The following is a 13,623-nucleotide window of genomic DNA, read 5'->3' on the forward strand; positions in this document are numbered from 1 at the left end:
ATGGGGACCTCAATTCATTATTTGTGGCCCCCAAAGATCTGGAGAAATAAGCGTTTGCAGGTGGATAATTCCCCCTTTAGGAATTCCATGTCTGAACCCCTGGTTAATTCCAGGGTCAAAACGCCACTACCCGTGCCTGGGGCGATATCTGATAGGAATTTTCCTTATTCTTAAATTGGCACCATATCCGGGTCCCCTTTAACTAAGGGACCTGCTCAGTTACTGGCTTTTATATATTTGAGGTATTTACTGATTTTTAGCCAGGTTTCATCTTCGAGATGATTTATTTGTTCCATTGTTTTGGTCCCCTCTTTTTTCGTTACTATGCCTCTGCCTTTGCTGCATCTATGGACCGCCGCTATTTTGGGCGGACATAGAACTATGTCCCTGTGTAAGTCAGGGCGGAAGTAATCACTTGCGCCGGTTTAGGGGAACGTTCTGCAGCATATACAGCTAGAGCGGATGTGATGTCACCGTCAAATCTCGCGGGATCTCCCGCGGTGGAAGTAGACAGAAATGACGACATCACAACGCGACCACAACACATCTCACTAGATCTCGCGATATCTACTGCGAGATCATGGGCCATTGATGAGTATTTAAGGAAACGCCGAGAGTCAGTCCGGAGAGTTAACTCTCCGAGTCACCACAGGACTGTTACGTATTCAAGCTTTTTCTGTACCACAGTAAGTACCCCTCAGGGGACCAGGATTGTTGTTAGACATTTACGCCTTATTATATCTAAAGGGGTTTCTCTCTTCCTGTTTATCACTAGGACATATGTGGTGGACGCCATTGCGGCTTTACCAGATAGCCCTAAGATTGAACGCGGTCAGCCTCTATGGATAGTGTGACCCAATGGTTGTCGTTTCCTCCACACTAAACGGTACTTTTTACTTGATTGGGGACATTTAATTACCTTACATCATTGCATATATATATATATATATATATATATATATATATATATAGAGATGAATATATTATCCCTATATTCATCTCAGGCAAGGAGTGGTACTTATACCAGAAATCCTGGAATATATTCGTATATCCTTGTGGACACTTATCCATTGAGGTCGTTAGGACACCGGGGACGGTCCACCAGAATATTGAGGTATGGCATCCCAATTGAAACAAGTCAGTCACTCCTTCAATTAGGGTCATTGGACGTACTCATGGCTCTGATTCTTTTTTCCCAATAGGACCAACCACCTAATAAAGCCCTTGAGATACGCACACTAGAGGATAACTACTTGGAACTCTGCAGGAATTCTTCCTTTTTATCCCTGGATAAACTTCCCCCTTTTTTTTCTATATATTTTTTTCATTTTTTCACATATCTCTATATTTTATAAATCATCACAACAGGTGAATTGATCTGAATATTCTTGTATATAGGGCATGTTAAAATATATATCCGAGGTTCCCTGACAATCAATTATTATCTCTAGGTGAAGACTATTACTAAATACACCTGACTCTAGCTCTCACCCTGTGGAAATTTAGCCCATCCCCGCTGGGATAAGTGTATGGGGCTCCGTACTTCTGCAGGTATGTGACCTAACAAGTGGTATTCCATCTGGAAGTTCTTTTCTCCCCTCTTTTTTCCTTTTCTTTGTCTGATTCTTTATTCATATTTTCTTATGGGATGGTAATTTGTGGTCTTTTGCAAAGATCTCCATGGTAATGTGGGTTAATATGTTGTCGCAACTGCAAAATTGCTCATGTAAATGATAATTGTATAAAATGTGTACTGGATTGTGCCCTCTTTTTGGGACTTACTTTTTGCATGCGGTTATGCTTTTCAGGAATATCTGCAGATCCCTGAGGAAGATTTTTGTACTAGACAACATTTTGAAACGAGTTGGATTCTGCTGTTTACCTGTAACTGTATTGTATTAGAATGTCCATTCATATTGTCAAATATGTGTTACCTTGTTCTGATGGTTTTCCAACATTTCACTTTTTCTAAATAAATTGCATGTTTTATCCAAATTGAACCTTTCTGATGAGAGATTTTCATGGTTACCTTTAAAGTCCTACCTATTTCTACAGGGGTTTTTCTTCACAAACTTTAACGGGATTATGGTAACACACCACCTGGAAATTGTCTACATATTTTCACAGTGAATATTTTTAGCACTGATTACTGTAGTAATGTCACTGGTCCTTCCAAAAGTGTCAAAAATGTCAGTTAGCGGTCCAATTTGTCCACCAGAATGTCGCAGTCCCACTAAAAATTGCTAATCCCCTCCCATTACTAGTAAAAAAAAAAAAAAAGACAAATCTTTTCCCTAGTTTGTAGATGCGATAACGTTTGCGCAAACCAATCAACATATGCTTATTGGGGTTTTTTTTTTACCAAAAATATGTGGCAGAATACAAATTTGGCCTAAAATGATGAAAAAAATATGATTTCTACATTTTTTTTGGGAATGTTATATTGCAGAAAGTGAAAAAATATTGTTTTTATTTTCAGAATTGTCACTCTTTTTCTTTTGTTTATAGCGCAAAAAATAAAAATTGCACAGGTGATCAAATACCACCAAAAGAAAGCTCTATTTGTGGGAAAAAAGGACATCAATTCTATTTGGGTCCAGCGTTGCAATTGTTTGTTAAAGTAACACAGTGCCAAATCACAAAAAATGGCCTGGTCATTAAGGGGTAAAATCGTCCAGTCCAGAAGGGATTAAAGGAGTCAGATTCTTTTTTTTTTTTTTAGGTTTACAAACGCTTTAATCAGGTTGACATGCACCCAATATATCAATCTTTTCAGAAGAATTGGGTATTCCTTGTATCACTGTTTACTTATTACATGGTGCAAGAGTGAAAGGCTGGCATTGACATATTTTAAAAATACTGCAAATAGGGTGGTGTCTAAACCAAGGAAACAGATAAGCTTATTTGCAGACTGCACTAAAATTTAGTTGCTAATAATAACGCCTCCATAATACACTTTTCACAGGTGTGGGACAAGTAAACATTCTTAAAGGTATTCTTGCATCTTGAATAATACATAGGCAATAGTGCAATACGCAATATGCATTTTGGGGTAAAATTCAAGGCATTCATGGCACATTATAGTAGTACTATTAAACAAAGATGTTTTTCCTGACCATTTGAAAAAATTCAGTTTTTCCAAGTTGCAACATCTTTTTACCATCACCTTCAGTTTCAGTTCAAATCGAGGTCAAAGGGTCTTTAATGGATCTACAGAAAATGTTCTTAAGATGCTGAGCATACTATACACAGCATGGCTGAAGAGCTTTTCTCCTTATCTACAAGGATGTGCAGATACTACAAGAGTCATTCATTTTATGTATTTCGTTAATGTGTAGCAGCAAAGTGAATTCTTCCTAAAAAAGCTCAAAATATACAATGGAAATTTAGGCAGAATTTACCTGAAAACTGTGTTAATTTCAGCACCTAAAACTAAAAATTCAGATGGCTAAAATAAGACTAAAACTAAAATGGCATTTTAGTCCAAAGACTTTAACTAAAACTCAATCAAAGTTTGACCTCAAAATTAACACTGTTTAAAAACACTTGGCTCACTAAATTGATTCTGGAAAACTGAATCCTTTCTGACTTCTTCGAGGGCGATAATAAGGTCCTTGTTATTGCACGGAAAATATAACAACTTGTATAAAATTTCCCACTGCAGTAACACTTAGCCCTTCACGCTACTGTAAAAGATCAAAAGGAGCAGGGTTGCAACCCCCCCCCATGACTTTTCTTTTTACTGACAAAACATGAATAATGTATTGAAAGCATACATTTTTCCTGACAATCTGAAATAAGATAGGAGCTCCTATTAGTGAACAGGACCGGGCCTAAAGGCCTGTACACACTTGGCAGAAATCGGACGAAATATCCTCCGATTTTTCTCTCTCTTGCTCAGGGTTCATTACGGTTTTTAGTTGACAGTGCATAAATGTTCACGAAATTTCTCGTCCGATTTTTTTTTTTGGGACATTTGTTCCTAGACTTCCGGGTCGTCAGCAACTTCAAATCATGCGCGGTCTTTCGTATCCGATTTTTCGCAGACGTACTGCATACACATTAAATGAAAATTGGTCGTCTGGGGACGGACGATAAAAATTTTGGAGTTTGTCCCTCCGTTTTTTTTCGTTGAAAATGTCGGCATCGGCTGCTGAAAGTTGTGTACACACTAGCCGAAAATCGTACAATTTTACCTCGGATGGGAATTTTCAGCAGATTTTCTACAAGTGTGTACCCCACGTAAGACAAGCAGTTTTCAGTGCAGACAGCAAAGGTTGTAGCGACACCTTTATCTGAATAGGAAAAGATTTAGATCTGCTCTTTTTCACCCTTTACGACTTGTGTGAAGCTACTACTACCTGATCAGCAGTCCTGATGGAAATTAAACACTGAATACAGAGGAGTTCTGGATATAAAGTAGTAAAAAAAAAAAACAACAGCTTTATGTCAGATGTGTAGCTCTAAAGAGGGGGGAACACCCTTCGAAATGTGTCAGCTTTGTTTGGACATTTCATTCCACAACTGTCACTAGTCAGCAGACCATGCTGTGTGGAGCATTTGGTCAAAACTTTTTTTTTTTCAAACTTTTCGGTCTTTTTTTTATTTGTTTAGCAAAAAAGAAAAAACTTGGCGGTGATCAAATACCACCAAAAGAAAGCTCTATTTGTGGGGAAAAGTGACATACATTTGGTTTAGGTATAGTGCACGACCGCGCAATTGTCATTCAAATTGCAACAGCGCTAAAAGCTTAAATTGGCCTGGGCAGCAAGGGGGTGAAAGTGCCTGGTACTGCAATGGTTAAATGGTAATTTTGACTAAACTGGTCCAAATAAACTATTTACTTCCTCAAGACATGCCGCAGCTGTGTGTTCTGTATAATCTGTATGTAGCTTCAGCTAATTACAGTATACAGAGCTGTGTTCTAGCAGTGGGTTGGGATCTTCCCCTCCCACTCCCAGAACAAAATAGAGTTGGGCTGAGCGCTGCACAGCCAATCACACAGAGCTTTCTATGTGATAAATACAAACCTTTCTCTGATTGGCTGAGGCAAAGAGGCAAGCAGATGATGTCTGGGAGCTGGACAGGAAGTTCTCATGCCACTGCTGGAATATAGAGCTGTATACTGCATGCATAGAATGCATTAAGATAAAAAAAAAAAAAAAAAAAAAAAAAACCTTCTGACTTTACAACCACTTTAACAAGCTTCTAACCCTTAAAATGTGAGACAGCCGCACTGCAAACATATTTTTTTCTTATGCCCAGAGTTGGGCTTTAATCATATTGGGACAATTTTGTCTTTGCTTTCGTTACTTGTGGTGTATTTAGGTCATCACATCCCAGCTGGTAGTGATATAAACACTGTATTGTTTGATTAAAGTGCAGTACTTTTCCTGATATGTTATCAAAATGACTTGAACAAGCAATTTTTCATATATTTTTGCACTATTGGGATATGTAATTATTTGGGTTTAACAAGAGTAAAATGTTCCCGAATTGCATATGCATGAAAAGTGTACCATGTTAAATTACGTCAAATTTATATTGTGTAAACAGGTTTTAAAGGGTGCAAATTTCATTCCGCCACAGGTTGAAAGAAAAGAAATTCACACAATTTCCCCATCAACACAGTGTTGACAGGGGAATCTGCAATTGCTTTTCTCCGGTGGGGGGACAGGGAAGCCGTCCTTGCCAGGAGAAGGCCGTGATTATTGCTAATGGCTATAGAAGCTGCTAGCGATAATCGCAAGAGAATCTGGCAGGCTGGTTGTACCCAAGTTAATTGACTGATCAACTTGGTACATTCAGCCTGGCCAATAACAATTCAAATCTCGGCCGGTTTCTGCTGTCCTGGCCAAGATTTGAACTATGTATGGCAGGCCTAAGAATCATAGTTTAGTTTCTTGAAAACTGGTTAGTTCTCCTAGCTGTTTTAACATTTCTTATAAAGCAGTTCTTTAATTAAATGTTTCCTAGATACAGCAAACAAATATCAATATGCTGTAGTGCAAAAGAGTTTGAAAACACTTGCTATGCCAACAGAACAAACAGTCACAAGGAGCTAATTGCAGCATTTGTCATTTATTCAAAAATAGCCATTTGAAGATGATGTACAGTCAGTTTCCCTTTTTGTTTATGGCAATCTAGTATAAACATAGGGTTTCAAAAGTTACTATTAAAAAAAAAAATGAACTGCTGTATGAAAGTTGGCCCAGAAGGGTTTAATACCTACAGCATGTAAAGGTTTGCAAATATTTTGTCTTAATTAGAGTTCCGCAAGTCACAGACCATGTAATATATGCCACTACCTTTGGGTGATCGGATGCTGGCAAAAGCTTTGCTTGGAACACATCCAGTGCACACTCAACCCAACCCACTCTGTAATTCCCCAGTTTCCTTAGTTTCCAGTGTCCTTAGGTGATGAAGAATCTCTTTAATTCATTCCTTTTATTTTTCTTTATGACTGACACTTCTATCAGGATCCATCAAACTGCTTATTGCAGGGTACAGTCAAAGAATGCCACAGCTGTGGCCTACATTAACAATTAAGGGATACAAGAAGTCAGCAGCCATGAACAAAGCAAGCCTGGCTTTCTCCTGGAAACACCAGATGTCGACGCCATGATCTCCACATTCAACAAAAAGTTGGATAACTGTGTGGCCAGGTCCAGTGATCCACTGGCCTTTACCGTGGATGTCCCGGTGATTCAGGAAGACCAAATGTTAACATCATGACCTGCATATTCAACAAAAAGCTAGACAGGCTTGTGGCAAGGTGAAGTGGTCCCCCTGGCCTTTGCCGTAGATGTCCTGGTGATTCCTTAGTTTCCAGTTCCGACTTGTGTATGCATTTACTACAGTGAAGATTCACCCTCGACAGCTCTGCAAGAGCGAGGAAGAATGGATTTTGGTGATCATCACATTGGTCCTGAGAACTTTGTACCCAGGCACCTGACAGAAGAGCCTTGATATCTGCCAAACAGGTCAAACCTCATTTCACAGAGCTCTCTGTACCACCCTGCTTCTCAGACACTGGCTTTAACAGTATGGCAGTTAAAACCCATGTTCTAAAAGCAGAGGTAGGCAACCTTGGCCCCTCTACCTGTTCTGAAACTTCAAATCCTGTCCTGCTTCTGTATTGGGGAGGCATGCCTGTGGCTGTCAGAGTCTTGCAGTGCCTCATGGTACTTGAAGTTCTACAACAGCTGGAGTGCCAAGTTTGCCTACCCCTGTTCTAAAGGATAGGAGCATTGCGGTCATTCCCACCTTACTTTATGTGAGAAAATCAACCCTTTTGTAGGATCTACATCACATTTGGAGTGCTTACTTTGTCTGGAGCGCAAGTAAGAAACTCAATCTCTGGAAATGTTGTATTCTTCGCATCCTAGCCTTATTCCAGTCTGGCTGCAACCAGCATCTGGCTCTTAGTAAACTAAAGAATGGGTTTTGGCTTTATAAATTCTATTCCAAAAATCTTTGGCTTTATACTGTCTTGAGAAGAGCCTTATACAAAAAGTTGCTCATGTTAACCCCCACACTGACCTATCATGTCTCCATAAGACATCATTATGGTACTTCTGATTCTGAAGGTAGTCTTTCTGGTCTCCATTAGATGTGTCTCCAATTCGGCTGCCTTTTCTTGCCTTACATGAGGACAAAGTGGTCCTGGAAGCTAGACCTTCCTATCTTCCCAAGTCTGTCTCTTCCTTTCACCTCAATTAAGACATTGAGGTGAAATGTCGGTTTGGTATCTGTTTGGCTGGTTTGTCAGGCCACCACCTGGTCTTCAACTCATACTTTATTATTATACAGGATTTATTTAGCACCAACAGTTTGCACAGCGCTTTACTACTTTGTCAAAATTTTACCTGGTGGATATTCAGGCCTCTGTGTATGAGAGCTCTGACCACAAGTCGGTTCAAGCAGTCATCTGAGTGTTTATGGTCCAATGACTCTTCTTTTTTGTGAACCTGTTTGCTGCGGTTAGTAAAATTGCTGTCCACTCCTCAGTTTTCTTGCTTTGGGAAGTCCCATGGTCTATGACTTGCTGTCCTGTACAATTAACCACTTCGCACCTGGCCACTATATATAAATGGCCAGGAGTTTCCTTGTACCCGGAAGACTGCCTCAGGCTCTGTACCATGTGATCACTGTGACCCAATCAATGCTAGGCACTGTACACTGAAGTGAAAAAAATAAAAGACATCTGGCACCAATCACTGTCACTAGAGCAGTGCAGTGTCACTATGGTGACATTGTACTGCTCTGGTTAGTGATCAGAGACACTGTATGCAATGGCAGCACAAGGTCAGATAAGTGACAGCGCACTGCTCAGATGACAGTGATTTTTTTTTTTATGTAAAAAATAAATAAAAAAATGGAATAAAAAGCTTACAATGGTAGTAAAGTCTTACTTTTTTTTTTAAATAAAAAAATAGGTATATACTTACCTGCTCTAGGCAATGGAATTGCAAAGGGCAGGTCGGAACCTCCTCTTCTTCGATCCCTCACTGGCGCTCCCGGATTCCCCTCCTCAAGTGCCCCATAGCAAGCCGCTTGCTTTGGGGACACTTATGTGGGCTCGATCCTGAGCCGCGATGCCTGTGTCCACTAAAACTGCCTCACCCCCGACTCTCTCGTCACAGGATTTGACTGAAAGCAGCCAATAGCTTCTGCTGCCCCTATTCTGTCTTATGAGAGCAGGGAAAGAAGACTGAGCCACTGCAGACAGGCACAGCACTGGATAGAGAGACGGCTTGTGAATTGTGTACCTTCTGATTGTGACGATTATGTACTGTACATATGATAATCATGTTTGTATACATTTTTTCATATAACATGCCTAAAAAATGATTCACCCCTTTGATGGTTTTTAAATCTTTTTGTCATAATACAGTGAATTAGAGTGGATTTTATTCTGCTTTCCTCACTCTTGACACCACAAATCTATTTTTATTAATAAGTATGTATGGGTTTTGGGTCAGTTTTAGTAGATGCCCCTTTGGCAGCAATTAAAACCTTGAGTTTGTGTGGATAGGTCTCATTTTACACATCAGCATTTTTTCCTAATTTTTCCCTTGGAAAACTGCTCCAGGTCTGTTCTATTGTATATGGATTGTGAGTAAACAGCCTTTACCAAGTCTAAGCATAGATTCTCTATTGGATTGAGATCTGGAGTAAGATTTAGCCATTTCAGCATATTAAAATTATTTTGGTAGTTTTGTTTTTGTTGTCTTTATGATTGGTGTTATTCTTTTGCTGGGAGATAGATAGAGATAGATAGTCAAGGCTCAGTTTTCCAGCACACTGAAAGTTTTCCACCTGGATTTTGCTGCACTTTGCTTCATTCATTACAACCTCTTATGCTAGAAAATCTTCCAGCACCTGCTGCAGATGGCATCCCTGTAGTGGGATACTGCCATTACCATACTCAACAGTGGAAATAGTGTGTTTATGATGGTTTTGTTTAATGGCCAAAAGGCTTAATTTCTGTTTCATAAGAGAACATAGAACATTTTATCTATCTGATTTTAGAGTTTCCTATGTGCAGTACCTTCTAGTACACCATATGTGAGATGTCAAGTGAGATTTAGTTTGCGTTTTAGTTAACAGTGCTTGCTTTTGCTATGCTCCATAGCTCTGACTTGTCAAGCACCCAAGTAACAGCTGTATGCATGAGGACTGTTAACCAATTTAGAGAGCGCAAAAGTCACTGAGGCCTTTCTTATTAACCTTCCCGTTGGAGTCGCTCACTTTTTGGTGGATGGCTTGTTCTTGGTAGATTATCATAACTTGTTCTTGTTAGATTATCATGCCTTCTTAAAGTGGTAGTAAACAAAAAAAGTATCCCCTTTTCCCCCTGAAAGTTAGGAGCATATTGTGCTAGTATGCATTGCACATTATGAATGACTTACCTTAAAACAAAGCCCTCCATCGGTGCACTGTCACTGTTGACAAGGTTTTCATTTTCACCCGGTCTTCCGTCTGGGTTTATGCGCTCTGACCCTTTGAATGGCCCAGCTGCCATTACATCATACCTTCGTATGTGCGTGGGAGTCACGGCCTCAGTACCGCTCTCTCAATAAACAGCATGCTGCCCATTGACAGCACAGTGCACATACACCGGTGACGTCAGTGGCTGCTACTGAAGTAAACATCTCAAACATCTCCTAAACTGTGCACGTTTAGGAGATATTTACTGTACCTACAGGTAAGCCCTATTATAGCCTTACCTGTTGGTATAAAACAATAAAAGGACTTTACTAGCACTTTAACAATAAATTTGGATGCACCCCAAAAAATTTTTTAGTGATTTGGAAATTTTCTTGTATCCATCCCCTGACTTGTGCTTTTTAATCAACCTTGCACAGAATTGCTTGGAGTGTTTTATTTTTTGTCTTCATAATGTAGACTATGCCATGACACTGACTTATCAGAAGCTGTATCTTCAAGAAACACATGTATTTTATACTACATTTTATTATTACTACTATACAGAATTTATATATCATCAACAGTTTGCACAGCGCTTTACAAAATGCAGGGAGACAGTATAGTTACTATGCAAATCAATAAAATACAAGAAGGATAAGGGGACCCTACGCATTAGAGCTTACAATCTAAAAGAAAGGGTAAAGTAATACAAAACGTAATATCTTTAGGGATGACCTGATGAAGAAAGTAAAAAGTAAAGTTAGTTAGAGACAAGATAGGCTACTCTGAAGAGCTGTGTTTTCGGGGATTGCCTAAAGGCATCTAGAGTAGGAGATAGTCAGGCAGATTGGGGAGAGGAGTTCCAGAGGATGGGAGAGGTGAGAGTATAAAGATGTAAGCTGAAAAGTGTAGGATGGAGCAAAAGGGTGACTGTAGTAGTTGTGAGGGAACAGGGACAGGTGGTTAATTGGGTGTTAAAAAAAAGTTTAGCAACCTCCTCTATGGTAACAGGGTTAAGAGAGGGAAGGATTGAATATGCAGGTAGCCATGGAATGTTAGGTGGGGGAGAAGATATCTGCACAGTGGAGATCTCCTCATAAGTTGCATCAATCTTATTTTTGAAGTGATTGGCTATCTCGTGAGATTGTGTAGATTTTGTCTGCTGCCTGAGGATGGGGGTGATGGGCGTGTTGGTAAAAGGTAAATGATGGAGGCCCAAAATTAGATTATATATCTCCAGAAGTTAGAATAAGTAGAAGGGTGAGGGAGGTAATGTGGGAATGCAATTTATATAGGGGACATGCCCCAGTGTCTTTGAGGTTTGGTCAGTGCAGGTTCAGACTTGAAACCCCTTGACTACACACTAGCCTCTTTTCAAACAAGTATGTGACTTTGGAAAATAACTGTTTGCATCAGTGATGCTTAAGGTGTGCCACATTGGATGGGGGTGTACACTTATTCAATCAGCTATTTGGTGTGTGTACTATTTTTCAACAATTTAAAAACTGATTGCAGTTATTGGTTTTCACTTTGACAAGAAAAACGTATATATCTGTTGAACAGATTAAATTCATTGTGATTTAATGTTCTATGACAATAAATCATGAAAACTTCCAAGGAGTTTTAACACTTTTTTTTATACATGTAGCTAGAGATATTTTGCCTTTCTGCCCACGTTTAGATTGCATAAACCAATTGCTATACAATGAACAAAAGATATGCATGGGACAGATTTTAAAATACCTGAATACAGAAACACAACTGGTTAATCAAGTCACATTTTTTCTATAAATGCCAGATATGGGTTATACCCGGAGGGCAATATTTCTTTTGATCGCAAATATATATTTCATTACAAACAGAAGATACTGAAAAATTTGGGGCAGGCATGCAACACAACAATATGTCATCTGCAAAGACTGTAAATTGTAACTCCAGACTGAAAAGGTATTTGATGTGATGAGCTCACCTACCTCCAAAGAAACTTTTGCTGTTTGTTCTTTCTGTTGCTCTAAGTCTTTTGTTAATGAAGAATTCAGCCTTTCTAGCTGCAAAAGTCTCCTTGCCAGATGAACACTGATGTCAAATATACAAAAGAAAGAAAAAAAAAAAAAAACGTATATTAAGCTACACATCTAAATATAAATCAAATAGATTTTGTGTATTAAAATCAGAAGGAAAAGGGTGTGGGTGTATCATATCTTATACTGTATGTCTTTCATTATACCCCCCACTTCTGTTTATTAGTGACAGTAGCTCATTTTATTTGCATGTATTTTGATAAATAAGGAATGACTTCACTGCTGTACTGACTTCTGAATGTACCGTTTTATCCATCATATCAAATGCAAATCATACATAGTAAATAGTAAAATTAAAAGCATGTACTGTATATAAACATTTTATTTATTTATGTTTCATGCATAAAATTATTTTTCATCCTTTTCTAACTGCCAGTATTTTCATTTACTGCATACACTTGACTTAACCGTAAATTCCATATTTTGGAGTACAATCAAGACAGAGTCAAATTATTCATAGACCATGGGTTACAGACTCGCACCTTCAGGCAACTGGATAATTGTAAGCTTTTTAGAGAACCCCTTAGGGTATTTCCCCATAACCCCACTCCACTGTGAGAGTCTTCAGTTCTGTAGCAAGAAATGCAGCGTAACAAGAAGAGTTTAGGGAGGGTGTCCTGTGACCAGTGTTATTTCGTCAACAAAAACATTTTCGTCAAAATATTCATCAGCAGCCTTTTTACACCGAAGGAAATCAACGAACGTAAACTAAACAAAAATGTGAGGGAAGGATGTTTAACCTCATGAGCTTCTCGTTTCCTATGGCTCCATGCTTAGCAATTAGCACTGTGCAGCATCACAGGCTCCCTCAAATGACCATTTACAGCAGCACTGTGCATTACAGGCCTCTCGACTCACGACCATCCAGAGAAGAGCACTGTTACAGGCCTCCCCTCGGACCACCGTCCAGAGCACTGTGTGCATTACAGGCCTCCTCTTACCACCAGCATCCAGAGCACTGCGCATTACAGGCCTCCCCTTAGACCACTGTCCAGTACTGTGTAGCATTACAGGCCTCTCAGACCACCATCCAAGAAAATTGTGCATTACAGGCCTCCCCTCAGACCACCATCCCAGAACACTGTGCAGTACAGGCATCCCCTCAGACCACCATCCAGCACTGTGCAGCATTACATCCAGAGATGCTAAATCTATAAATCTGTATCTGTGTTTTGCTCAAACCTTAACCATAAATAATAACATATTAGTAGAATAGGTTTTAGTCTACTAAAATGTACTGCAGATTTAGTCGACTAAATACGACTAAAACAATTGCAGATGACAAACTAAAATGGCATTTTAGTCAAAAGACTAAGAATGAAACTAAATGGAAGTTTGCTGCCAAAATGAACACTGCCTGTGACCTTTACTGTGTGGCAGATACACACCATCTACAACTGACAGTGCCTGTCTGTCACACTGGCAAAGTCATCTTTTTGGTGGCAATCAAGTCTGTCAGATGTCTCTCTGAACTTGCTTTTCTGTAAATAGATTTTTCACATACTTCACAATGACAATATTGTATTATGTCCAAGATCATTCTTTCTTCCAAATGTGGTTTCAGTGCTCCATCTCATTGAGGACATTGTTCTGCCATTCTTGTGCCCTG

The 13,623-nt window shown here is 39.3% G+C and overlaps 1 protein-coding gene across 1 annotated transcript in view; it reads right to left on the reverse strand.

The window, feature by feature from the left end:
- Positions 1 to 13,623, reverse strand: part of PIBF1 (progesterone immunomodulatory binding factor 1) — a 319,829-nt gene that overhangs the window by 86,910 nt on the left and 219,296 nt on the right. The window contains exon 14 of the mRNA XM_082245629.1: positions 11,907 to 12,009. Coding sequence (XP_082101755.1) covers positions 11,907 to 12,009 — 103 coding nt within the window. The remainder of the gene's footprint in view (positions 1 to 11,906; positions 12,010 to 13,623) is intronic.

This window comes from Pelophylax lessonae (genome assembly GCF_965119305.1).
Source record: "Pelophylax lessonae genome assembly, chromosome: 2".
Classification (NCBI taxonomy): domain Eukaryota; kingdom Metazoa; phylum Chordata; class Amphibia; order Anura; family Ranidae; genus Pelophylax; species Pelophylax lessonae.